This window comes from Penicillium cosmopolitanum, assembly GCF_028827165.1.
Source record: "Penicillium cosmopolitanum strain IBT 29677 chromosome Unknown utg000006l:49.0-5199605.0:1.0-5204138.0, whole genome shotgun sequence".
Taxonomy (NCBI): domain Eukaryota; kingdom Fungi; phylum Ascomycota; class Eurotiomycetes; order Eurotiales; family Aspergillaceae; genus Penicillium; species Penicillium cosmopolitanum.
The window spans coordinates 3301780-3327312 of NW_026622676.1; the positions used below are offsets into that span (position 1 = coordinate 3301780).

General features: G+C 51.1%; 5 protein-coding genes across 5 annotated transcripts; 4 read left to right on the top strand and 1 right to left on the bottom strand.

Annotated features, from left to right (window-relative positions):
* Window positions 1–10118: 10118 nt before the first annotated feature.
* N7509_005753 (uncharacterized protein) lies at window positions 10119–11624 on the top strand (the record flags this gene model as incomplete). Its single annotated transcript, XM_056630390.1, has 4 exons — window positions 10119–10315; window positions 10369–10745; window positions 10803–11232; window positions 11291–11624. 4 exons carry the CDS (start codon window positions 10119–10121, stop codon window positions 11622–11624), a joined length of 1338 nt encoding a protein of 445 aa, XP_056489692.1.
* A 1520-nt stretch (window positions 11625–13144) lies between these two features.
* Window positions 13145–17317, top strand: N7509_005754 (uncharacterized protein; the record flags this gene model as incomplete). Its single annotated transcript, XM_056630391.1, has 6 exons — window positions 13145–13642; window positions 13714–14561; window positions 14641–14912; window positions 15009–16212; window positions 16310–16578; window positions 16635–17317. 6 exons carry the CDS (start codon window positions 13145–13147, stop codon window positions 17315–17317), a joined length of 3774 nt encoding a protein of 1257 aa, XP_056489693.1.
* A 745-nt stretch (window positions 17318–18062) lies between these two features.
* Window positions 18063–19442, top strand: N7509_005755 (putative protein N-terminal asparagine amidohydrolase; the record flags this gene model as incomplete). The annotated part of the gene is made up of 3 exons (XM_056630392.1): window positions 18063–18246; window positions 18326–18978; window positions 19122–19442. The coding sequence occupies 3 exons, from the start codon at window positions 18063–18065 to the stop codon at window positions 19440–19442; spliced, it is 1158 nt and encodes a 385-aa protein (XP_056489694.1).
* A 1945-nt stretch (window positions 19443–21387) lies between these two features.
* On the top strand, window positions 21388–22320 carry N7509_005756 (basic helix-loop-helix domain-containing protein; the record flags this gene model as incomplete). Its single annotated transcript, XM_056630393.1, has 2 exons — window positions 21388–21910; window positions 21980–22320. The coding sequence occupies 2 exons, from the start codon at window positions 21388–21390 to the stop codon at window positions 22318–22320; spliced, it is 864 nt and encodes a 287-aa protein (XP_056489695.1).
* Window positions 22321–23075: 755 nt separating this feature from the next.
* N7509_005757 (glycoside hydrolase family 55 protein) lies at window positions 23076–25528 on the bottom strand (the record flags this gene model as incomplete). Its single annotated transcript, XM_056630394.1, has 2 exons — window positions 23076–25335; window positions 25446–25528. The coding sequence occupies 2 exons, from the start codon at window positions 25526–25528 to the stop codon at window positions 23076–23078; spliced, it is 2343 nt and encodes a 780-aa protein (XP_056489696.1).
* Between the last annotated feature and the right edge of the window lie 5 nt (window positions 25529–25533).

Below are 25533 nucleotides of genomic sequence, written 5' to 3' on the forward strand. Positions count from 1 at the left end.
GAGAAGGTCGAGCGATTTGGATTCACCTCCGATGCGATTTCCGATTAACTTCGATGTACAATTCGGAGGAGGCAAATTCTAACTTCTCCCTTTGGAAAGAGAATGAGCAGTGAATCGAGTTGTCGAAGGGGTTGCACAAGTGAGTAATCTGATCGGAAATTCTAATTTTGTGGTGTGCATACGTAACTGAATCTTGAAGGGTGCCATGGAGAAAGTCGCATGGTTCCTGAGTCTGAACGGAGGGATTCGGTCCACAAAAAGTGACCAGTTCAATATATCAAGTCTGGTGTGGGACAGTGTTGCATGTCAAATTATTTTGTGTGGTTCAGGACCTAGTGAGATGCTCTCCTGGCCCTCCGCTCCGTTTGGTCATGCATCTCTTCGTTATGGAGTGCATGTATGAAGGTACCTTCTTCGGGAACACCTTTTACCCAATGAGTGTTGCTGGGGACTTGAAAGCATGATTGGTCAGGCCAATAGAAGTGGTACGGAAGCAAGCTCCCTCTCGCTTGGACAAGGCTCGTTTCAGCTATCGAGGGCCCAGGCAAGGGGATCGGAGGTAGGGGTCAGTGCTTAATCCTCGGGGAAACGTCGAGTGCGTTCCCCAATCTGATCAAAAAGGGACAGAGTACGCCGATGATCCAATCAGGGCCTCCGTACCCGAGATCGCAGGTGACTCGGCAATATCAGGACTGTCATGTCCAGAGCCAAAATGCCTAATTCGATAGCAGGTCAATCTCGCATGGTTACTCTGCAATATCATCCAACCGATACTACTCGCGCTGACCGGCGGGGTTGGTCAGTTGATGCGTTGATCTTGAAACCGTTGCCTTTCTTGCTCTGCAAAGATACAGCCGAGCATGTCCGAGTGCGGGGAATTTATTCTTTTGTACGAGGTACACAAATGCTATTTTTTCTTCCTCTCATCGAAGATCTGATGACTAGATGGTTGATTGTGTGACGCTGCACGAATTTACTCACCATGTTCCTGACAAGAAACCGGAATTCCCGACGATTAGACGGGCCTCCCCACATTCATCTGACCGAGCTGCATGGCTATGGTGGTAGAGTGGTTCTTACTGTAGAGTACTTTGTGCCTGCAGATAAAAATCAAGGATGTGAACGCAGCCACCAACAAGGTCCGTGAATCGCCGTCATAAGCCAGCAGCCGCATTGGGCGAACCTGGTACACGGTACCAGGTCCAGCCAGCCTCATAATATTCCCCTCTCGATCGACTAGAATCCTGTTCTACGAGTTGCTAGAATATATGGAGACGTTGCACAGCGTCTGCAGAGACGTCTATCAACAGCATCCTGAAGTATGATTTGCATTAACCCCGGGTCCGGGGCCGCAATCCACGATGGAAACTCGGTCTCCTTCATACTTTGTGAGATCTTCCTTTCAGCCCTGGCCTGGTGGGGAAAGGAGGGGCACACGCCGCACACAATGGGAGGGACAATCGTCTTCTTCCTAGCTGCATACCCACGGGTCCAGATACAGGGATGCTGATGCATATGATCCGCGATGAGAACCCGGACTGCGGATTCAGAGCTCAGATCTTGCTAGAAAGCTTACGCCAAGATCCTTTTGTGGTGAGATCTTTTTATTTCGCTACCGCGATATGCTTTCGGGGCTGCCACTGTGCCTCCGCATTGGCATGCTCTTTCCGAGTACCTTGCATCGGCGAATTCGATCGTACAACAGGTGCAGGTTCTTCCCCGGCTGCGTGAGCGAGTTGCCTTTGACAAAAAGTGGATGTTCACTATTGTGGCAGGTACTACGATAGTATACCTAGGTATTCTGTGGAACCGAGTGGGTTATTGTGTGGATACAGTTCTTCATATCCCGCAGTTTTTCAATGAGCACCCGAGGAAACGAATATCGCCGAAGAAGAATTTTCTAAACGAACCCAATCTGGATTAGATATTTGTTACCGAGCAGGTAAAATTTGGCAAATGGAGTAACAGTCCACGGGTTCGCATCAGACTCCATTATTTTCTGCTAGATTCCATCATCCCAGCCACCGATCGCTCGCGTGGGCCGGGCCTCCCCGGCAAAGTGGGAACAGCATTCCGGCGCGCTGGGAACAGGGAAATCCTGGATGACGAAGCTACAAATTTAGACTGCTTTTTTTTGTTAGGCCTATTTCGGTGTTATATCTGGACGCAAAACTGTCATTGGATTCCAAGAAGCGCATGATTCAAGGATTTGGACGAGGTCCCAGCCATCATGAGGCAGAATGACATTGTTTCAGCCACTCAGAAGCTGCACCCTTCGATCGGGCGCGCGGGGAGGAAGATCTCAGGGACGATCTCGTCCACTGTTTCGGGAAATTTGTCCGTGGCTGCAGTGGTGTGCATTTATATTTCAAATCTGCTTTCTGCTTTGCCAGTGGGAGGCTTGCATTTGGCGTGTTGGTGGATGGGTGGAGATGCGATTAGCTCTGCTAGAAGGGCGGAATGTTCGTCCCGTCTGATTTACCAACCTAAGAAAGAGTTACATATTGCGGACCGTCGATTATGCACACCATGGCAGCATCGGTTATCCAGCCTGGTGGGTTTCCAATGCACAGGAAGCTTTCGAGGATGAAGCCACGGGGAACCTTTTAGCGTCACCGGAGAGTTTCCACCATTGCCGTATTGAGAGTTAGGGTATGGACAGTGCGATGGACTAAGCTCTGATGATTGGCTGAGAATTGAAGGTCCGCGCCAGACGAGCTGCGAAGATCAGTAAGAGATCAATGCGAGACTCAGGATGGGGTGGGATTCGCTCAAGGACTGTGGGTGGCCGCGGGTCTCCAGTTTGGCTATCCAGGTAACTGGGACGGGGATCCCTCCGACGGGGTCTTCTCCCATTGTGCTGTCCCCTTGGTACCACTATGATCCACCTGTAGTGTGAGCTAGGATTCAAAGGGGTATTAGTGGATGTACGTCTGCCGAGGTACGGATACATGCCTTGTATACCCTCCAAGGTTTTGATCTATATCGTTTATAGACATGCATCAACCATCTCGCCCAAACACATGGCAGCCCCTCTCCCTTCCAACCCGCATACTGCGAACGATGTCCATGTGGAGAATCAGGAATGAACTGCGCACGGAGTCGTTTTCCGTGGTCACCTTGAAGCAAGGGCGGGTTCACTTTCAACGCCATCCCAAGCGGAGGTCGAAGCGAGGCCGATCCCAAGGCCCAGGCCCACTAGATTCCACCAGAGTGACCCGGCATCATGGTGCAGCAGCGGTGGTATTAAAAAGGTAAAAAAGGGCCGTGAATTTCGTACTTTCTTCATAAGCTTCGGTGCGGGCAAGGACCAGGTGTCATTTCCCACGCGGTCGGGCTCTGAGAGCGCCCCAATTCTTCCCCTTTCCCACACCCGCATCACCCGCGAGAGCTAATCGCGAGGTAGTTGGCTTCAAAATGGCTTTTGCCGGCAATAGTGAGGCGAACTCTGATCATCATTGGCGTATCAAGCTGCAAAGCGCTTATAATGGCCAGGGGTAAGTGCGTAACCTTGGAGACTCTCGATCGAACAAATGTACGGGTTGCATTGTCTTGATGCAGCGAAGGCATGGAAAACTAAATTAGTACTTCGTACAATAGCCACGTACCCTCAACATTGCAGCTGTGATCCTTTAATTCAATACTCCCTAAAAATATCCAATATATCCCTGCAGGGCCCAATGCCCTAACGGAGAGAAGATATGTGCATGGGTTGCAGTAGGGCTGCTGACTGTGGGAAACCCTAATTCCGCGGGCCGGGCCATAATGCAGTCTTGGAGTGCTCCGTAATGAAGTGCCATTGGAATTATTGCCTGCGGTTTCAGCTTTGCTTTTTGCTGAATCAGTCTTCTGGGTCTCGCTAGTTACAGTACGTAATCGTGAATTTGTCACTCAATAGTATCGAGAGCCTCATACTAGTTCCGAAGTCATGTGCTCTCGTATTTCCTCGCTCGGCCCCCAGCCTGGCCGGGGAAAGCTGCTCGCAGTGCAATACTAATCTATCGTTAGCAAAGGGTGAACAGAAACCTGCGTGCATACAAATGTACATAGCGTAGCGTATAAGGTGTCCGTCAACCTCATTCCCCTACCACTGGATCCACCAGCAAATTTGAGAAAGGGGAAGCTGGCTTGCATGAACATTGGCTGCTTCACTACAAAATCCTCCTCGATCGTCGGCTCTAGACTAATGATAGTCCGTACTTTTGGAAATTGTCGTACTTTGCGACCGTATCGAGTACGGGATATCTCGCTGATCGAAGCCTCGCGAGAATAGAATCGCTTCCTGAAACCGCCATAGATGAGAATCTGCCTCCCCATGGTGTGTTTGATGTGAGATCAAGGTCACACGCAGTATCTTTGGCGGTCGAGTTTCCAGAATTGGACGGTTCCTGGGCGCGGATGATCGATGATAGGACCTTCTGGCTGGGTTCAGGTGGAGCAGTCTCCATGCAGCCGGGCCCTTTTGACAGCCCACTAGTTGACTAGCGTCTCCGGTCCGAGAATCCGCGGGCCGGTGGCTCCTGGGAGGAGCAGTTTCTCGTTAATGGCTGGTCAGTGCTCCTTGTAGACCCGCATCACCTTAGTGGAGACGACGCCGGTCCCAATTCTAGCCCAATAGTAGGCTTGAAAACAAAAGCACCGCAAATCTCTTGCCGCTCTTAGCTCATCCCAGCTGACACAAAGAACTCCCCCATCAATTTATTTCTCCCCTGGTCCAACAACCCCTCCAGAGACGATGGCGGACCCGCGCTGGTCCTCATGACGTAGACACCCTCGAGGCCAGTCCGATCTGTGGACGATGACTGCACATCATTGATCGATCGTACTTAGGCTGCGGCGGCTGTTTACCTCCGGTGCATTAGTCGGGGCGTCCAGCCTCGTCCTCCCTGTCTGCGACCCGAGAAACCAAATAGAGTACGGCCAGCGATCATCCGATATTCGTCAGACATACGAGGTTCTGTCTGCCTCCTGTGTCCCTTCCTCTCATATCCAAAATACAATCCAACACGACGGTTGCCTCAATGTACCTTTGTTGGTGATTTTGCCCATGCACTTCAGAAACGACGGTCTCGATCGTAGGCGAACAAAACAGACTTTGGCTGCCATCCCTTTGCCTAGGCCTTGTCTGATCGCAATCCAAAAATCTCCTGTCCTCGATCGATACGAAGTCATTCACTACAGCCTTGGCCTCCTAACTTTCTGAGATAGGAGCAGATGGCCGAAGAGAGCGAGAGCGAAAGAGGTACTTTGTTTACATTTGTACTCTCTATACTCCAGCGGTGAACCATCTCTCTTACGCCGCCGTTCCAGAACTGCACTGGCACGGACAGGCATCATCTGCAGATCAAGGAAGAATTGCAATTCTCCCCCTCCTTGAACTCCAATCTAGTTCATCCCACACCTGTCTCATCTCCCGCCCCCACACCCCCCTCTACAGACGCCCCAGTCAGTGCTCGCCCGCTGTCACATCCAGTTCCCCGACCAAGATAGCGCCTCACCCAGAAGTTTCAGGGTGATTGCATCACTACCGATCCGAGTATCTCCGGCGTTTCCAGTCGATTTCTTGATCTGGCGGTAAAAGCGGGCTGTCTGAATACCAGGGTGCTGTTTGCTCGCGTATGAGCCTACCCAATCATTCCCAATCGGTAGCCCTAGCACTGAGACCGCCAAGCCTGTCAAAAGGTAAGCCGTACTACAGGCTATGATTTAACGCCTTTGACTCTGGAGAATATTTATGGATGGGAAAGGGGGCTGTGGATGGGAAGTCATCATGGCGCATGTAAGATGCTCCGAAGCAGCGGTTTGACAGGGCCCTTCCCTGCAGTTTAATAGTGCGCACCGACAACTGTCTAGGCTACAAGTGTGGCGGTGGTTGATTTCAGCTCGACATGCAAGTACACGGACACTGTAAATGTAGGAGCATGTACATGTGCGCTGCACTCCTGTGCCACGTTGTGGCTGAACCATCTGAGCGTTGCAAGCGACTGCAGCATAACGCACGATGATTGGTCAAACCCTAGAGACCGAGTTCAATGGTCTAGCCCCGATCTTCATTTGCCCATAGCAGTCGTTGTGAATCAGCGGCAGGAGAGACATGGTGATCACACTTTCGGGCAGCCCGTTGGCCCCCCCTTTTCTCTTATGGCAATATGACATCCCAACGGGCTACCCGAATTCGCATTAGCGAGTCATGGTGGGGGGCGAAGGCGATCCCACAACAGGAAAATTGAGAATCAAAAAAAGCAAATATCTTACAGGAATAGCAATCCACCACTCGGGGAACAGATTGATCGTGGGTTCGTGGGTTCGCGGGACCGCAAACGAAGACTCCCGAAACGCCCCTTGCAACTGTCGGTGGAGAAGGCGTCGAGCCGTTGCCGTTAGTGTAATTGACATCGGGGGTTTCCAATATCGAGGAAAGATCAAAATGACAAATAAACCAAAGTACAAATCTCGCCTCGTTTGTCCAGAGATGGGAATTTGGGGGGGGGAAGAGGGGGACTACTGAATTCCTCAAAAGAGGAAGAGGGGGACTCTACTCTATTGGGTGTGGGCAGTTAAATCCTGCTCATCTCCCAGGCGATGCGAAGCACTGATACGAGTACTCGATGATCATACCCTAGGATTTTGAGCACAGTCTCTAGTCCTCGTAAATGGGTGTGTGGCGGATGATAACTAGTGGTTGCTAGATCATGCCAGGCGAGCTAATGGTAGGACTGGATGGGGACTTCTGCTGGAGACTAGATGCAGATGGACCGAAACGATAACTGTCATGTTCATCTACCTGAAAAAAAGAGAGAGATCAAACTGCGCAGGTACATATTGTTTGCGTATGAGGGGCATGCATCTCATCCCCGATCTGGCGCATAAACTAAATCGCTGTGGCAAGACTTTTCGCATATTTGCATGCTTTGACTACCTAGCACAAGACTATCTAGCGCCTCCAGTCAAAGATAGTACAGTAACTACGGTCGATAGTAAGCCAGTTGCCTCGTCCCGAGAAACCGTCAACGATGCAAATCCCGGGAGATGGGCGCGCTGACAGTAGTTTGGGTAGATGTTCCTTCTCCTTGGGCCCTCTCTAAAGCCCAACTGGTCCTGAAATCCACTTGGGACGACGCTAACCATAAGGAGGGAACTAAAAAGTAGTCTTCCAGGATGACGGGCTAGGTACGTACTCTTGACTACTGTACATATGTAGGTGACATCGAGGATTGAAATGTTGACACGGCCTGGCGTGGGGGCACTGATTGGGTTACGCAACAAAGAAGGCGTCCAAAAGTACCGCGCTTAACCGGGGCAGGTAGAAACTTTCGACCCATTTTGCGACCGGACGCTTATCCCCGACGATCATACACATCCTTGGCCAACAGATAAATCAAGGTGATCCGATTCTTTGCCGTACTTTCTGTCTAGTCTCGATTTGTGTTAGATTGCTGGGTCGGCATGGGCTTGGACGAGAAATTCCGCGGCTAACTATTCCATTGGCGAGCCTGGTACCTTTTTTAGCCCCGTATACTTTGTACGAAGTGCCAATGGTACTAATTAAAGCGATTTGTGTTTAATCTGCTTCTAATACCTTGATTCGGCCATGGTGCAGAGACTGGAGGGTCTGATCTCAGGGGTTCGCCTCCCCAGAGGGTGAGCATCATGTTGACGTTTGCCGTTGGCTCATTATGATATTCGTTAGAGACCCCGCGGGCTCCTGTCATGTTTGAGATGTCGATGATCTACAAGGGAACAAACGGATGGCATCGCGTTCGACCAATGCGGACAGAGAGCGGGCTCAAAAGAAAATTAAAGCCCAGTCACTCTGAACAGGGTTCCAGGATCCAGGATGTTGGGCCACGCACAAACCGCACCTTGATAGGTTCGTGGGACAGACAGCCCCTCGAAGCAATGTGCCGGAGGTCCTCGGGGCTCTCATGGCATTGGCCAAGGGGCCCCTGCCACTGGCAGCACTAGCGTCGGGGCACATCCACCCAAGATCCGACGATCGAGCACGGCCTTTTTTGCGTCCCGAGAGAGAGGAGGGGGTTGATGGAGTGGAGGAAAGGTTGTACTCCATCCTCGGTACCTTTGATGCCATTAAACTTCTCCCTATCCTCATCGAACGGAGCATCCCACAGTGCCTACAGAGCAAACGAAAGTCAAGATCGAGACCTGAAAGGCACAGAAACTTTCATGACAAACCAGTACGGGAGCCCCGACAGCTGAAGAGATCTGCATGCATGGGAATAGCACCCACATTACGCGGGCCCCGACGCAAGGCAGGGCCCAGTTTGAGGGAACACGGCCCTGACAGCTTGAGAGCGTGGTGCGTCTTGGTGGGAATACTATATTCTAGGCAATGTAGTATACTGCTTCACGATAGGTTGGAAACTAAATAAATTCCATCGATTTCTAGGAGGTAGTATCGCCCCGCCAAACAAAGAACCCTGGTTCGCGTGGATCCCGCGCTTCAATCCGCCGTCAGAACGGGTTAAAGTGGATGGAACCCGTTTCAAAGGATTCTTAAGATAAGGACACTTTTTTCTAATGTTGTTTTATGTTGAAGATTGGGGTACTAACGGGCAATTGAAATCTGACATCCAGTACGGAGTACATATGTAGAATTATGGTAGTCAATGGTGGGACATGGAAACACCGACCCTCTGGGGAGGCCGATCGATAATCGACAGCGCCACGCTACTTTGGGGGATGCTCCGACGCTAAAAGGGTGAAATTTAATCGAATTAAAATGAATACGAAAAAAATAATAATAATAAAAGAGAAATGGGGTGGAGGGAGGGGCGGGGGAATGGAAATGGGAAGGGGAAGGGGAAATAAAATAATAAAATAAAATCGAAAGGAAATACAGAAAATCTGGATTATAAAAATAAAATAAAATAAATCCACGATCTACAAATAGTTGGACAGGGATCACGAATCGGGACGGGGACTTTTTACCAGCGCTAACGCAGCAGCTAAGGCACTCTGGAAACTGCACCACGCCAATCTGCAGCCTGCAGACCCAAGATCAGAAGCTGTCGGGGATCCCCCGGCTTGTCCATACTTTCAAGGATCATCCATGCTCGATGTGGCACAAGTTGGCTGCTCCGGGGTTATTCGAAGATTTTCAAGCTGGTACTTTGTCAATTGCCTGGACCGCTTGAAAAAGCCCACCACCCCGGGTCTCGTTTTGGTCCTTTTTTTCTATTCGAGATGTACATGATTTAAACACCTCGTCTTCCCCCCTCATCTTCTTTGAATCCACAACTTTCGATTTTCTGGAACCCTTCCCCTCCAATCGTTATTAGCCCCCACCTTGTCCTATCCGTGATCAAGGTTCCAAGTCAACACTCCATCAGATATTGTGTATACAACCAATCCATCCCCGTCCGTGTCACCACACGCCTTACAGTACCGTCCGGGGAACCCGTCAATCGTCTCAGTTCCTGCATTTGCCCCGTCGGTTGCCAACAGCAACTGTCTTTTCTCCTGCAGTTTTCCCACGCATCACCGACGAACCATTTGAATACCACCTGGCCCGTCGACCTCGTTCTCGAGTTCCTGTGAGTATTTGCCTGCATATCACCCCAAGCATAGTCCCATTCCCAATAAGCTTGACTTCACCCGTCCCCGAGATGGTCATCCTGTGCTCTTACCGCCACCCGTCGGGGAGGAGCGGGAGACCAGTTGGCCGTTGGGCATTGGCAAGCTGCCAGTGACTATTTTGGGAACTGGATTGGCTCGATGAACATTAGTATCTTGAGGAGATGAGAGTGTGCGGCTAACGTTTTTCTCCACCAGTTCCATCTAGAGCGGGATCCTCGATCTATAAGAAGGGCCTGTCCGACTCGCGACACATTGAACGTAACCAGTTCTACTTAGCCCCATTATCTTTCCCCGTTTCTTGCAAACTCGAAGTTTAAGAGGTCACGACATTTTATATCATCCACAGGACCCTGTTCCTTCCTGCAAAATGGTTTACCATAAGCCCAACCCCACCAGTAGCGGCATGAAGCGGTCCGCCTCTGCTCTTGAAGGCCCCCCCCGGCTGGGATGTTATTCCTGTGAGTTTATTACGACATAGGCATTATAATGCGAGCCTTGCTCTAACATCCGAATAGCCCATGATGGCTCCACAATCGTCGTGCCATATTCCATTCGCCCACTATGCACTTATCTATATTGACAGCGCGGGCAAGTTGGGCTGCGAAGAGTCAGCCAGCATCACGGAGCAGAATATGACACTTTTCTCTCCGGATGTTCGCCAGACATTCCTAGAGACACTTGGCGAGAAAATTGGACTCCATCAACCTCTCTCTGGGGGGTATGTTTTTATATCCTACGTCCCATGTCGAATTTAAACTGATTCTTCCCTAGCATCTCCGCGCAGAGTCCGCCGCCGCCGCGGCAATGCCCGGCTTCCATGAACCACAGCCGACTGGCTGATGATTCTGACAGTGATGACTATCCTCCCGCGGGTAATGAGACTACTTCTATTCGCGTTGGAGACGCCACGAAGCTTATGAACTACTATGAGGGTGCTCTCAAGCATTTCCAACAACTTAACTGCCGCATGGTTGCCAAGGCCTTTATCAAGTTCATTGAGCCTCGTAAGCAAGTGAGACACCCATACAACGGTGGCAAACCTCCAGCTGGATCTGCCCCCGGTACTACCGGTGACCCTGAAAAGACCAAGCCTGAGTGGTGGCCCCCTGGTGTCATGCACAAGGAGCCTGACCACCTACGCAAAGAGTGTATGTTCTGACATCCATATTTGGTTCTTAATCAATCCACTAACAGTTTACTGATAGATCGCATTGAGCTTTTGCTTCATATTATCCGCAAGCTTGGAGGCTTCGGAATCACGTCCGACAAGCTCAAGGAAGTTGCTAGCGATACCAAACGCAGCCTGAAGCACCCCTCTCATGTGGATATCATCCTGGAAGTCCTCCGTGTTCGCAAGATGGAGGAGCGATGGGAGCGTGGTGAAGTTGACGCCAACACTCTAGTCTACGTGATGAACCGAGGACCAAGCCCTAAGGGCGACGAGGAAGAAGAGTCTAACGACGGTCCTGTATCGGTCTTGGACATTGAGCATCTCGAAGACGGCCTTCTCACCCCGAGCTCATCTGAGCAAACTGCTCCTCTCACAACCCCCATCGACGCCATGGGCCTCCCCCCCTCGCTCTCTGCCTGGCAGCTTCTCCCTCGCAGAGCCTCTCACCTTCGAGAGCCGCGATCGTTCATTCTATGCCACCCCACCCCAATACACCGATTCCTTCTCTCAAGGCATGCTCAGCACCCCTGTCACCGCGGAAATGATTAGCCCGCATGATGTCTCTGTCTTCGCCTACTCATCTCAGCCATCTTATCCATCCTCCACACCGGACCAGCACTGGTCCACCCCAACTTTCCGGCAAGACATCTTCAGCCCGGTAGGCTACAATGCGCCAGTCACTACGCAGCCCTCAATGCCATACAACATGGCAATGGCTCCGCCGACGCATTCTATGCACGGCTTGCCCAGTCACGAACAGCCGCCCATGGACCCGATCAGTCGGTCTCTACCATTCCGAACTGGTTCCTTGGGCCACCCTCATCCACACGGCTCTCCACTTGCCCACCTTTCCTAACTGAATCGGTCGGGCTGGCCCCGGGTTGAGAAATGGAATTCGTTGATTATGCGAACATAGCAACGGGATTTAATGACTAAATGAATGAATGGCTCTGATTATCATATCATACCAATATATGAAAGCGCACAATATACAGGTGACTTTGCGAGGGAGTTTTATTTTGTGACAAGTTGATTTCCAAATTTCGTGGATAAAAAAATGCTTTTTTGGTGTCGCTCAGATGGTTTGGTGCTGTGACAATTTTTGTTTTATCTTCAGGGCTGCTTCAGTGTTGCCTCTTATTCTCCTTCTTCTTGTTGTCGATTTTTATTTCTGGAAATACTTTGGTTTGGTTGTTATTTTCTTTTCTTCTTTTCTTCTTTTCTTCTTTTCTTCTTCTCCTTTTTTTTTTTTTTTTTTTGTCTCTGGCTTTCCCTTCCGGTTGATTTTCAAACCCCTTCTTCTGTTTTTTTTTTTCACATAATTTGCCCTTTCTCGACTCTCGCTCATCATGGTTGATCTCTCTATTTGATATTTCTGTACATTCTTATTGCTCCCTGATAAATTACTATCATATCTCACTATGGGACATTGTTGATAAACACTACTTTTGATATAACGGAGACGATGAATGACATGAGTTAAAAATAATTATTCGAATCCACCCAATTAATAGGCAATAGTTTGCACAAAAGTTGTATCCTGGAGTAGTTCTACTAGTTATAGTTAATTACTAGTTGCCTTGTAGTGACTGTTGTATGTGCCTTATGGCAGGTCACCTGACCCTTGGCAAGTGGACCCACTGGAAGCTCGCATCGTCGCGGCGACTCTCTTCGACTCGCGACCCGCAGGCCTTTCTTCGCTATCGCTTCAAGAAGAGAGGCCACATACCTGCAGACTGACGGAGACGATAGATTGCCGGTTTCTACGCGCCCTGGCTTTCCTGTCTCTCTAACTTTTCATTGAGCGACTCCTTAAAGACCCGACCTCGTTCAACCCCCCGACCACCCGTCGCAAGCCTCGGCTGACCCGAGCTCTTTGCGACTTTCAAACCGATATCGTTCACAGAAACCACGATCGCGCAATGATTTCGGCTATCTAGACTTATCATACGAGCTCCGACAATTCGAAAGGTACCTCGACCACCCGTTCCCCGCGCATTGACTCCTCGGACCCCGTGACAACTTTCATTCAATTATATTTCTTCCAATCGCGCCCTCGCTTTGTTCTGCATCACTGGATCGGTTATATATCTTGACAACATGGACTGACTTTTAAATCTCGCCTCGGCGAACCAATTTCCTCGAACAGCTGCTTCGTTATTTTCTCTTATCTCCCCGTCTCCCAATCGTCGACACCCATCGAAGAACACGCCACTCGTCACACCTTAAACTCAAAGATCTACTGGGAGAACTTCTGAGGTGGCCGGAGGCGGTATTTTCGTTCTCGCCCGCTGAGTGCGGACAGAATGGCTACTCCGTTCAACCCGTTTGCTGGTGTTTCTCGTGGCCAGAGAGGCGGACCATCGACAGGTGCAAATGGACGTGGCCGCGGCGCACCATCCAATCGTGGCTCTCAGCTTCAACCCCGAGGAGGATCCAGCACATTTAGAGGACCCAGGCAACGTGGCCGGGCTCGAGGCACAGGCACTTTTCCAAACCGCGGTCGTGGCGCTGGCGCTGCGGCTGCTGGCTCATCTCATTCAGTCACGGCTAAGCAAGGAGCTGGTCCTCAAAACGGCAATTCACCATTCGCCCAGATCAATCAACAAAACCCCTTCTCGTCTCCTTTCGGTGGCCCTGCTCAACAACAAGCACAGCCCCAAAATACCTCGCCCTTTTCCGGAATCACGAATGGAGCACCTACCCCGAACTCGAATCGTGCGCGAGGGGGGGTTTCGAGGTGGTGCCAGAGGAGGCACGCCGAGACATAATCAGTGGGTAAAGCCGACTAGAAAGATGAATGGCGCTCCTGGACAACCAATTCCTGTGGAGGATAGCTCTATTCTGGCACAATACCATCAACGATATGACCAGGTCAGCATCATCCCCACTGAAGATCAACGCAAACCTGAGGGTATGGACAGTTTACCTGACCAAATTTGCAGCTCAAACTCGATCGCGCAAAGGAAAGGCAACAGGCCATTAAGGATGGCCACATGGCCGATCCTGACCAGCCCACCTCTCTCAACCAGGCAATCACACCAGTCGGAACATGCGAGGGCATGTGCCCCGAATTCGAAAGCATTGAACGCATTGTACAAAAAATGGTGGATAAGTGCGAAAAGGTATACATCTGTATTATGCTTTCCAGACCAAGTCCTGACCCTGACCACCCTTGCCAGTATCTCCACCCGTCGACCAATGCCCTTCAGAATATGGAATGGAAAATGCTCAAGCGTTTCCGAAGATCAGCAGCGGGCTACGATGAACAGCTTCCTTCCGATATTCGAACTCCCAAGGCCCTTCTCCAGACTACTAACTATCTGATTCGACATGTTCTTGGTGGATCCGAACCGCTAGCACTAATTCACAAATTTGTCTGGGATCGAACTCGGTCCGTTCGTAACGATTTTTCGGTCCAACAGGTTACCCAGGAAAGCGACGTGAGAATAGCAGTGACCTGTCTGGAGCGAATTGCCCGATTCCACATCGTCTCGCTCCATTTACTGTCAAACCCGGCGAGTGAAGAACCCTTTGATCGGCACCAAGAACGCGAGCAACTCAACAACACCATGCTTTCCCTTATATACTACTATGACGATAATCGTGGTCGCATCGCCTTCCCAAACGAGGATGAATTCCGCGCATACTACATCATCTTCTCCATCCATGATCAACGACCCGACCTGGAGGCTCGCGTGCAGAAGTGGCCGGTGTCTTTGCTCGAATCCCCCCCGCGTCCAAGTGGCCATGGAGCTTTACACAGCCTCGTGCAATACGTGGCAACCTCAAGGTACCCTTGATTCACGCCGACCGAATGCAATTGCCCAGGGCTTTTACACACGGTTCTTTAATATTATCAACTCGGGCAGTGTCTCATACCTCATGGCATGTGTGGCTGAGATTTACTTCAACTACGTTCGACAGACAGCTATTCGGACCATTTGGAAAGGATACTGTCGCACGCCAATATCCCAGCAGCACAGAAACGAGGAGTGGACAGTCGATGAATTAACCCGGGTTTTGCATTTCGATGATGAAGAACAGACAACGAAGTTTCTTGACGAGCAAGGCCTTGAGCTTGCTTTCAATGAGCAGGGTCAGCAATATTTGAACTGGGGCTCCCGTCACATTGAATCTGTCGGTAAGTTCCTGATGCTTTAGGCAAACACGGTTCGAGTTTCGCTCGATCTCCAACAAACTACACCCAATCCGTGCCGCTTGCTTACTCCTCAATTAGAATTCTCTCCGTCGACAGAGCACGCCTATTCAGAAACATTCGTTGAAAATAAGCGTTCTGGAAGAAGCCTGGTAGCCATCGTTCTGGGCATGAGCATCCGAGAAGCAGCACGTATGGGAATGGTCGACCAATCTTCTCTTCACGAACGTAATGCTCCATCGCCAAAGGATATCTCGCTTGACCAAGATGACTCTCTTTTCGTCTCAAGCATCGGTAATGGGGTTCCAGAACCGGTGGTTGAGATCAGTGACTCTCCATTGGGATCGGAATCGCCTGCGCCTAACAGTCCTAGTATTTTCCAAAACTCTACACCACCGACGACTGTGAACATACCCGTGACCACGCAACCAAGCGCTCTCCCTGCCACGTCGCAGCCTGTGAATCCATTCCAAGCGCCTCAGCCTCCCAATCCATTTGGTTCGATGTTCTCTGGCACTGCTTCAAACGAATCGACCCCGGTGACAACCTCCGCTGCTACTCCAGCCGTGCCATCGAACCCTTTTGCAGCTTCGCAAACATCGCAATCTCAGAGTCCGTTCCAAACTTCATCTTCGCCTTTCGCGTTCCCCAAGCCGACAGAGCCAGCCGAAGCGACCGGGAAAGAAGACACCCCAGCAGTATCGGCAGCAGAAACTCCAAACCCTTTTGGTAACTTCAAGCCATCACAGACTCTCAGCAACCCTCTAGGCTCCTCTCCTGCTCCTCCTCAAACATCCTCGATATTTACGAATGGCGGATTATCCAATGGCACTGCGGAACAATCTGCGGGCATCCCGAATCCTTTTGCCTCTTCTTTGGGCCAGAAACCTTCCGAAACACCCAAGGAAGCTGGTTCATCTACTACCAGCACATCAGCAGCTCAACAGACGCCTTCTTTTTTTGCTCCTACCAAATCACCTTTCTCTCCTGTTGAAGCTAAGGAGCCCGTCTCGCAGAACACAACTTCAACGGGAATATTCGCTCAAACTACGAAACCCTTCAATTTTCCTACCCCCCAAAATACTTCTCAATCCTCTCAGTTGTCTGCATCTATCGGCCCTGGCATCAGTTTCACTCAGGAATCCTCGACCATATTTGAATCTGTCAAGCCCCCAAGCTTCAGTGGCTTCTCAAACCCGCCGTGGTTCGCTCCGCCAAATGACGCCAACAAGGAAACGAAAAACACCCAAGCACCAACAGCAACACCTACCTTCGATTTCTCCAAGTCTGTTCCAGCAAAACCTCAACCGCTGCCGAGTCTGTTTCAGCCTACATCAGCCGGCCCATCGCTCTTTACACATCCCGAGATTTCATCTTCCAAGCCTCTCTTCTCTCCTGCGAACCCCCCCTGTCCAGCCCACGTCGGAAACGAAGACTAAAGATTCCGACGAAGGGGACCATGAAGCCCGAGACGAGCCCAAGCTCAGGAAACCAGATGGTGCTGTAAAGATTGATGGAAAGGAAAAGGAAACGACCACGGCGCACGTTATGTCGCCCGAGCCTTCCAAGGCCTTTACTCAACAAGTTGATACTCCGGAGGAACCTCTTCAACTGCCGGCTTTCTCTAGTCCCCAAAACCTAGATCCTCCCGGTAATTCGATACATTCGTTCCCCACCTATCTTAAACCATTGCTGACTTTCTTTTAGCCGAGGAGACAGAGGCAGAACGCCAGGCCAACTGGAAAGAGTTCATTCGAAAAACATCTGAGAAACAGAAGAAGGAAGCCGAGGAACAAGCAAAGAGCCGGAAAAGAGCATTAGATGAGTCTGCCGAGACTGAGAAGTCCCGAGAGAGATCTAGTTCGAAGGTTCTCAAGACATCGGGCTCGAGTGAATCTTCTCCTCCCGCCAAGAAGTACTCCCTTGCCGAAGCATACGCCAAAGCACTGCCCAAACTGCCGTGTCTGGATCGCGTCAAAGCCTTAATCGAGCGCAAGACGCCAGCCGATGATGAAACCCAGGTCTCGAAGCCACATAATCGCCAAGTTGACGAAGATGAGCTTTTGCTGAATTCTGCTCGAATCGCAGCAGAACGACTCCGCACGGGGCCGAAGATTTTTGATCCCTCGCCTGAGTACGATCTGCGGCGCTCCTCGTACAGCCCTTCTGCTAGCTACTACAACTCCCCTTACTCGCTGAGCCAGTCCCCCCGACCTCATGGGTACAAGGTGGTGCATGCGCCAAATGTACCAGAAGGCCTCGGCCGAAGCATGTCTGCGTCGGAGCGGCGAATCCGGGCGACTGGAGCCCACGGCCTGGCCTACAAGGAGCTGGACTTTTCCCAGGTGGATAAGCGCAAAGAGAAGCGCAAATATTTGAACAGTGAATAGGTGGATAGGGGATGTGTTTTTACGGACCCTTGTGCTTTTGTGTGTGCACTCATGGATCAAATCAGGGGGGGTTGACATTGCATTTGTATTGGGAGTTACAATGGGTTTTTTCTTTTTCTCGATTATGTGGATGCTCACCTCATGCTCTCACCTCATGCCCGCGCATTTGCATGGTGTTCGGGCGGTTATCAGTACATTACCCCCATGCTATTTCAAATAATCCAAATTCATGAATCAATCCAATCAATGACTGTCCTATTTATGTATTTATTATGTCCATTAAATTTCACCATAGCATTTTTGTAGACCACATCCACATCCACATTCACATACTACTCTGAACTGTTCTTGTTCTTTTGATGCGTTGTTCTCCTCGGGCCGCCGATCCAAATCTCCGACCTCAGTCAGCAATCCCCGCATCCCGGAAAGACCTTCATCGTCCCGAACTACATCTCCTTACAAATCCCATGTTCGGAACCCGATCAAACCCCGGCTACAGATCAATCGCTAGTTAATCGTTGCACCTGTGAAATCTTCCTGTCGGTGTACCTTTGACATCACCCTGGCACCCACGGCATTGAGCCGCGTCCGTCTCGGACCAAGGACACAAAGACTTCATCTCTACGCGTCACCCACCTCACCCTCAAGTGGCTTGCCCAATTACTTGCTCCGAACAAAGAATATATTCCAACATAATCAGGAATTGAAAAGCACAAGAAACTTCTCGGTTTCGCGGCTCGCTGCGATGAGAATTGCTACACTACAGATCGCCCCGAAGCTGGGGGACGTGGAGGGAAATATCCGACGCGCCAATGAGTTGCTTAAGAAAGGCAAATCCATCTCCATGGGTGGACAGGATCTCGGGATTAGAATTGGGGCAGAGCTACTAAGACCGGAGATTTTGGTATTGCCTGAGATGGCGTTGACTGGTATGTTCTATTCGATACTGCGTCAAAGCCTGCATCACCAAGACCCTAGAATCAGATGAGTGCTTTAAAATTGCCCTAGGTACCATCGACTATCTCTCAGATATTAACCGAGTTTGTCCAGGATACAATTTCCCATCGTTAGAAGCAGTCAGGCCTTTCCTCGAGCCAGTTGGAAGGGGACCAAGTGCCGCCTGGGCACGCGAAACCGCCCAACGACTCCAATGCAAAGTGTGCGTGGGGTATCCAGAGATCGAAACAAATGCCTCAACAGAAGAGACAAACTTCTACAACTCCCTCGTCATCGTCGATGAGGCGGGCGAAGTCATCCACAACTACCGCAAGAGCTTCCTATACTTTACCGACGAAAGCTGGGCCTCAGAAGGCGACGTCGAGCGGAGCTTTCGCGAGCTGACTTTCCCGTCACGACAGGGGAACGAGAACGAGAACGGGATGGCGACAGCCTCTACCATAGCGGGGGATGTAGCTGCGAGTGATACTCCCCGACATGCAGCCGAGAAGCGGGTCGCCACATCCTTTGGGATCTGCATGGATATCAACCCCTACAAGTTCGAAGCCCCTTACACGGCGTGGGAATTCGCCAACCGGGTCCTAGACTCGAAATCGCAACTGGTCATTCTGTCCATGGCATGGTTGACCCTCCTCAGTAAGGGAGGAACTGGATGCGCTAGAGGGCCAGCCGGAGATGGATACGTTCAACTACTGGCTACAGCGGTTCTGGCCGCTCATCGAGAAGAAAATGCAGCATGCGGAGAATGTGGATGGGCCCGATGCGGAAGGAGACCGGGGGGGACACTGATTTGGATTCCGAGTCTGATTCCGATTCTGATTCTAATTCCGATACGGCTGGGACGAAGGCTGCGCGCAAGGATGATAAGCAGGTGGTGATCGTCTTTGCCAATCGTGCCGGGGAAGAACCCGCAGCAGATGATGTGAAGCCACCGGCGCGGTATGCGGGGACGAGCGCCGTCATTGCCGTGACGCAGCGGCCTCGAGAAGGAGGGTTGAATGGGTCAGGTGCTGGTGCTGTGGAGGCGATCGACGAGGGCCGCGACTTCGACGTGAAGATCCTTTGTTGGGACCTACTAGGCGCTAGCGATGAGGGGATTTGTTTCGCGGATACTACGGCAGATCCGAAAATGGTGTTTGGATTGAGGAGCAAGTCGCGGGAGGTGTGAGACATTCCATCCTTTTTGCTCTAGAGACTCGAGACTAGAGACGCATCCATGGGGTTGGGGTGGGGGAGGGAATCGCGCCGTGTGGGGATATAGATGGCTGCCTGTCTGCCTCGTGGGATGCATCTTATCTCTGGCCCTCTATACATTACATCCTGATACAAGGTGTGGCTGAGTGAGACCAGGTTTGCCTATATCTACGCCTCTACGATGGTGATGGTGGCCCTGGGATGAGAGGCGGTTGATAACTGGGATATTTCCATCTTGACTGCCATGGTCGGCACCCGTCCAGCCTGACGATCTAACGGGGTCCCGGATGATCGTGATCGCATGGGAGATCGTCGAATGCTGCAGAAAGCCCACCTTATTTCATCGATAGGGTCTCATGACTGGGCGATCGCAGACTACCCGGGTGCAACCCTAGCGCGAGTCCAATGCCCAGCAATTCCATGTGACGAATGATTTGATTTTGATTTGATCAACAAGAAGTTTCCACCGTTGCATCTGCTTTTTTAGAAAGATAGGAATGTGTGAGGTAATGACCAGTAGGTGTGTGCCAAGGTGGATGTGGATGGATGTGTAGTATAGGGTACGGAGTATGGGAGGGGAGATATATGCGGGGATTTGTGAGTTGTGAGTTCTCCCGTCTCCAGTGCTATGTACATTATGGAGATATGGGCAATGCCAAGGACCATTATGTAGCTAATGCAAGTGTATACTTCCCGGTGGCCTGTGCTTTTCACGTGATGGGGCTAGGCGCTGAGTGGGCCAATCGGGGAAAGAGCGAAGAGCGAAAGTGTGAAAGGTGAGGTGTGCTTGAGAGTTGCTTGCTGAGAGGGTGAGGGGCACGGGATCCAGACCCGGAGGCATGTGACTGACGCTGACGGTAACTGGCACTGACTGCATGGAGATAATGATTCAAACCTTGGAATATATTTTATTCTAATCGAAAAGAAAGTGAATTAATGCAGGTCACTATGGGCAATAGAATGAGTAATAGTAATTGATTTTTCTTTCTTTCTCTCTTTCTTTCCTTGAATTCTTGTATTTGAATGACTGAATGCCAAGTCCTCAGATGATACCCTTTGAGGTCAGGTGACTGTTCTGCACTAGTGGTCGCTCCGCCCGCCCGCATCCTCTCCTCCTCCATCCACGTGAGCAGTCCTCTCGACTCGGTTGCTCGACACCCTCAAGAACTCCCTTTTTCCATGGAAAAATCACCTCTTTGAACTTTTATACGGATCGGATCGCGTCTACTGCTCCCGTCTGTCCCCTCGTCTTTACCTTTTCTTTTTTGGGGTTATCATTTTGAAGTTCGGATATCACCAACAACGTGACCTCGTCTTGTTGTTGTCCAGGGCAGGTGACTTCCTGTCAGGTGATAAAGAGATCATCCCAAGGTAACGACTCCATCAACCCCTTCTACCCTCCCTCCCCATGTTCCAAGGTGTCGTGGTCGCGTCGAGATCGTTGTCAATCTTGTCGCCGGCGCCCTTTCCTGAACTTGCCCCCTTTCCCCTCATCGCAGCCTCTCCTCAATCGACCCAGAACGCGCCTTTTCGAGGGCTACGCGTCGCGGAGGGTCTGCGGAGGGTCTGGCAGTGAGAAATGAGGTCTTGAATATTTCCCACGCGCTATACATGCGCTTGTCTGCCTGTGTAGGAGCCCTCCGGCCGCGAAGAACAGGCCCTGCATGAATGAAACTGGGCCCCGGTTTGAGGGGAAAGATGCCTCCCACCGGGCGCGTCGGCTTCACGCGTCGATCTGTTTATCCCGAGGAAGATCATTGATCTTGCCGATGAAGGGCCGGCTCATCTGACCATCTTTCATCACTAACCCGCAACTCTTCACTGACTCTCCCACTCGAGCTCTCGCGTTCTCACGCTTTGAACCTTCGTGTTGCCCTTCGATGACTAACCTTCTGCCCAACTAGATCGATCGCGACTACATGTCCGACCCCACCATGAACAGCCCCGACAGTGTTAACAAACGCAAGCGTGAAGGTTCCGAGGACCTTGGCCACGACGCTCAGCGCCTCAACCGCTCCTCTCACGGAAGCAACGGCAGCATGGGCCCCGACAACCAGCACAACTTCCACAGCTCCCTCAACTATGACCATGGGCTGCCCAACACGGGCTCGGAAGTTCTCAACATTGACCAGCAGATCTTGCAACATGTTGGCCAGGCTCAAAGTGGCATGTCTGATGACAATACCCTCACCGCAAAAGCCGCACTTGCTGCCCATCCTCACAAATATCCGCCACCCCCGGATTCGGCCTTTGATGCCAATAACCTGACTCAGGGGCTCAACTTCCCCGACGATATGGGCCAGGGTCCCATGTCCGGCGGTCACAACCACAACTCAACTGCTGCTGCTGTCTACGCTGCGCGGGAGGCCCAGTCCATGAACTCAAAGCCCACGGTCGGCTCTCCCGAGTGGCACCAGATTCGCAAGAATAACCACAAAGAGGGTATGTTATCCGAATTATCCCGTCCTGCGTGGACTTATTGTATGACGTACTTGCTAATTCATCCCACAGTTGAACGCCGTCGCCGCGAGGCAATCAACGAAGGCATTAACCAGATCTCCCGTCTGGTCCCAAACTGCGATAAGAACAAGGGCGCAATCCTACAACGAGCCATCGAATATATCTGCCAACTCCAGGATGAGAAGAAGAACATCGATGAGCGATTTGAACAACATAGTCTCACCACAAATCATGCTTTGTCTGAAATCAGCGCTTCCAACCAGAAGTTGAAGGCAGAAGTCAGCCGACGCAACAACATGGCCCAGAAGTGGTTGCAACGCTGCCGTGATGCCGGCTTGGAGTTTGATGATTATGAGGACGTGAAAGAGCTCGAGACCTTCGATCTGGAGTAAAGAGATGCTTTCGTATCCTCTGTTTGTGCACGTGCTATGACCGTCTCGTTGCGTTTTTCGGCGGCCAAGATTTGAACATACCCTCCTTTCGCGTTCTGGTGTTTTTTTTCTATGATGGGGATCGAATTCCAATTATTCCTCCTTTACCCTACTTCTCCTTTACTGCTCCCCCTATTCTTCATCTCTTTCTATGGCTTTCGCTATAGCTCTTCCACCTTTATCTTATTCCAGAGTCTTTTTTCTACTGCAGCATATGCCTCGAGCTGAGTATGCAGACTCACAACAGATACGGGCCCGGGGGGTATTCTTGGCTTATTATTCTTTCGCGGCGTACTTCTTTTTCCCTCATTTCTTGATACTCCGACATCCCCTCTTCTCCTACCTTACAACCAAGGCTGCTTGTATGCTATCTGGACTTATGTTCCTCTTTTTCACATCGTTAATGGATGGGCCGGCGAAATCTCAGGATTGGATAGGGGTTTTTCTGGATCACGGTGCTGCTGGTATAATTCAAGTTCTAATTTTTCTACATTTTCTCGTCCTGTAGTCCCGTGCCTGCTGTCATGTGTAATGTCAATGGTTAATGTCGCCGCGGAGAGTTGCCAAGGCCAGCTTTCCGGGCTTTGGGTATTCTTGCGGGTCATTCTTAGGTGGGCGTTGCTTTTGAACACAAATTTTAAATTATATTCACTTGAAGGAGGCTGACTATGCACAAGAAGTAGTATCGGTACCTCTCTATTTACATCTCATCGCGCCTAGGAGGCAAACTGTCTATAAGACTGAATGATAGCCTCCCAACCACCAGGGTGGTTCTCCTCATTCGGGTTCGACTTGCCATCGAGAACCATGACATCCGTCTTGCGAGTACTAATTGAGTACCAAACAAGATTCTCAGGATCATTAGCCACGCGCATCATATTGGTCTGGCACGATCCATCACACTGAGTGCCGTAATTGCCGTCCCATTGGCCGTCAAAGAATGCCCACGCCGCACTGTTATAAAGCAGGATATCCTTTCCACCATCGATGTTGGTAGCCAGAGAAGTCCGGCACTTCTGATCATCCTTGTCACACCAGGAGAAATCTGGGTCACCAATTGAGGAGTCCGCCGTCCAGGGCGCAGGGGCAGTTTGCGTCGCACCATTGCCCTGCATATAGGGACTCTCGGTCTGCAGAAGGCCGGCATACACATTTTGCGCTGCGTGGAAGTTGTAGTTGTACAACCAGTGGTGTTCGGATCCAGTACCAGTCAGCCAGGTACCCTTGGTCGCTTCAACAAGGACACCACGGCCGGTAGAGATAATCGTCTTGGAAGATCCTCCATCAAGATTGTGGTCCGCCGTCCAGCCCCAGAAGTTCTCGATGTAAGCTGATGAAGACGAGGTGAGATGAGCCACCATGTACGCCGCCATGCACTGAGACGTATCCTGGTTGTCGCAGTCATCCTTGACACTCGTCTCGGCCGTTCCGCCAACAGTCACGATTGTGTTCCACAGCGCCACGTCACCGGGGTTCTTACCTGCCGCGTTGATTTCGAGGATCGTGGCGCCGGGGAGAATCTCACCGACGCTGAATCGCATATCTTGGATCTCGATTACCCCCTCGTCGTTGGCTTCGCCTAGTTGGACGACTACCTTGGGATTCGAGGCGTCCTTGAATGCGTCGCCTGCACCGGAGATAACAGCCCAGGCTTCACCCATGATTCGCGAACCGACTGGAATCTTTAGGGTATCTTTCACGGTGTAGACGCCGTAAGGGAAGTATGTGATCTTGCAGTTGGCGGCATTGTCTGCCAGGATGGCATTGAGGGACTCAACATCATCGGTTGATCCGTCGCCCTTCACTGTGTGTCCGTCAACGGACTTGACGTTGACAACCTGGTCCGATGCATACTCAGCATAAGTAGGCTGCGCACGAGTAAAGTATTTGCCGTTGGAGAGAAGCACATCTGGGCGGCTGGTTGTGAATTCAGTGCCCGTCTCATATTGGCCAGGAGTAAGGTTTCCCCAAACCCAGGTATCGACCGAGGCAGAGGCAGCAAGTTTCACATTGCTATTGCTGTCGACGGCGATCGCATTATTCGTGTCGTGAGCGAGGTTTTGAATGAGAAGCTGGCTGTTTCTGGCGCCCCCATCGTTGGAGGAGTCGTGGAATTTCACCACAGTGCCGGAGTTGGTGGATTTGGAATCAAGAAGAACAAGACTTCCGAGACCATTGCCGCTCATGTCAATACCAAGTCCGACAGTGTCAAAGGTAGCGCCCTGCAGAAGAGCCGTGTGGCCACCAGATGCCAAGAATGCGGTTGTGCAGTATTTGAAATAGATGTTCTTGAAGTTGACCTGTTGGTTGGAGTTCTTGATTCCGACTACTCCACCGGTGATTTGGACGTCTGTCAAGGCGATGGTTGAGCCGCCGCTGATCTCGATACCAGTGTGTCCATTCGAGTTGGAGGGCATGTTGATCTTGACATTCGTCAAGCCTGAGCCCTGAGCAACGCCCCACTGCAACGCGGTGATGGTAGTATCTTTATTGACGGCCGTGGTATCAATAACCACGTTGCGCAGTAGAGTCATGAAGCTAGTCTCCGGCTGACCATTCTTCTTATCGAAGCCATTGATGAGAGTATCGCCATTGAAATCGGATGAAGCCTTGAGAACCGGCGGGTTCAATGGATCGCCAGTGATCACAGTACCCACGCGGAGGTTCAGGGTGCTTCCCAGCTGATATGTTCCTCCAGGAAGGAAGACTTCAGCAGGGTATCTGGTGACGCCCTGACTTTCACGGCTGCCGTTAGAGCCATCGTCGTTGATGGCGTTTTGAATGCTGCCGGTCTGGTCGCCGGATCCATCAGCGGATGCGGAGTAGTCTTTCACATTGCGCCACACGGCGTAGTTGGCGTTGGAGACCTCAGGAGCGTAGCCGCGAGCATTGCCCGTGTGATCTTGATCAAGCAGCCAGTATGAACTGGGGGAAGAGGCAGTGGGTCCAGTGCAGGTATCCCGCTTTGGGATGGAACTATAGCGCAAGGTTAGTACGCGGCATGGTGACTAACACAGGAAGTGGTAGAAATGAGAAAAATGGAATTTGAGGGTAAAATTGGAAGGGAAATGAAGCAATAAACTCACCCATTTGAAGACGATGGAATGGCTATCGCCGACGCTGTAGTCAACATGCCTGCCACGGCGGTCCACGAGAGAAGACCCCGCATGGTCG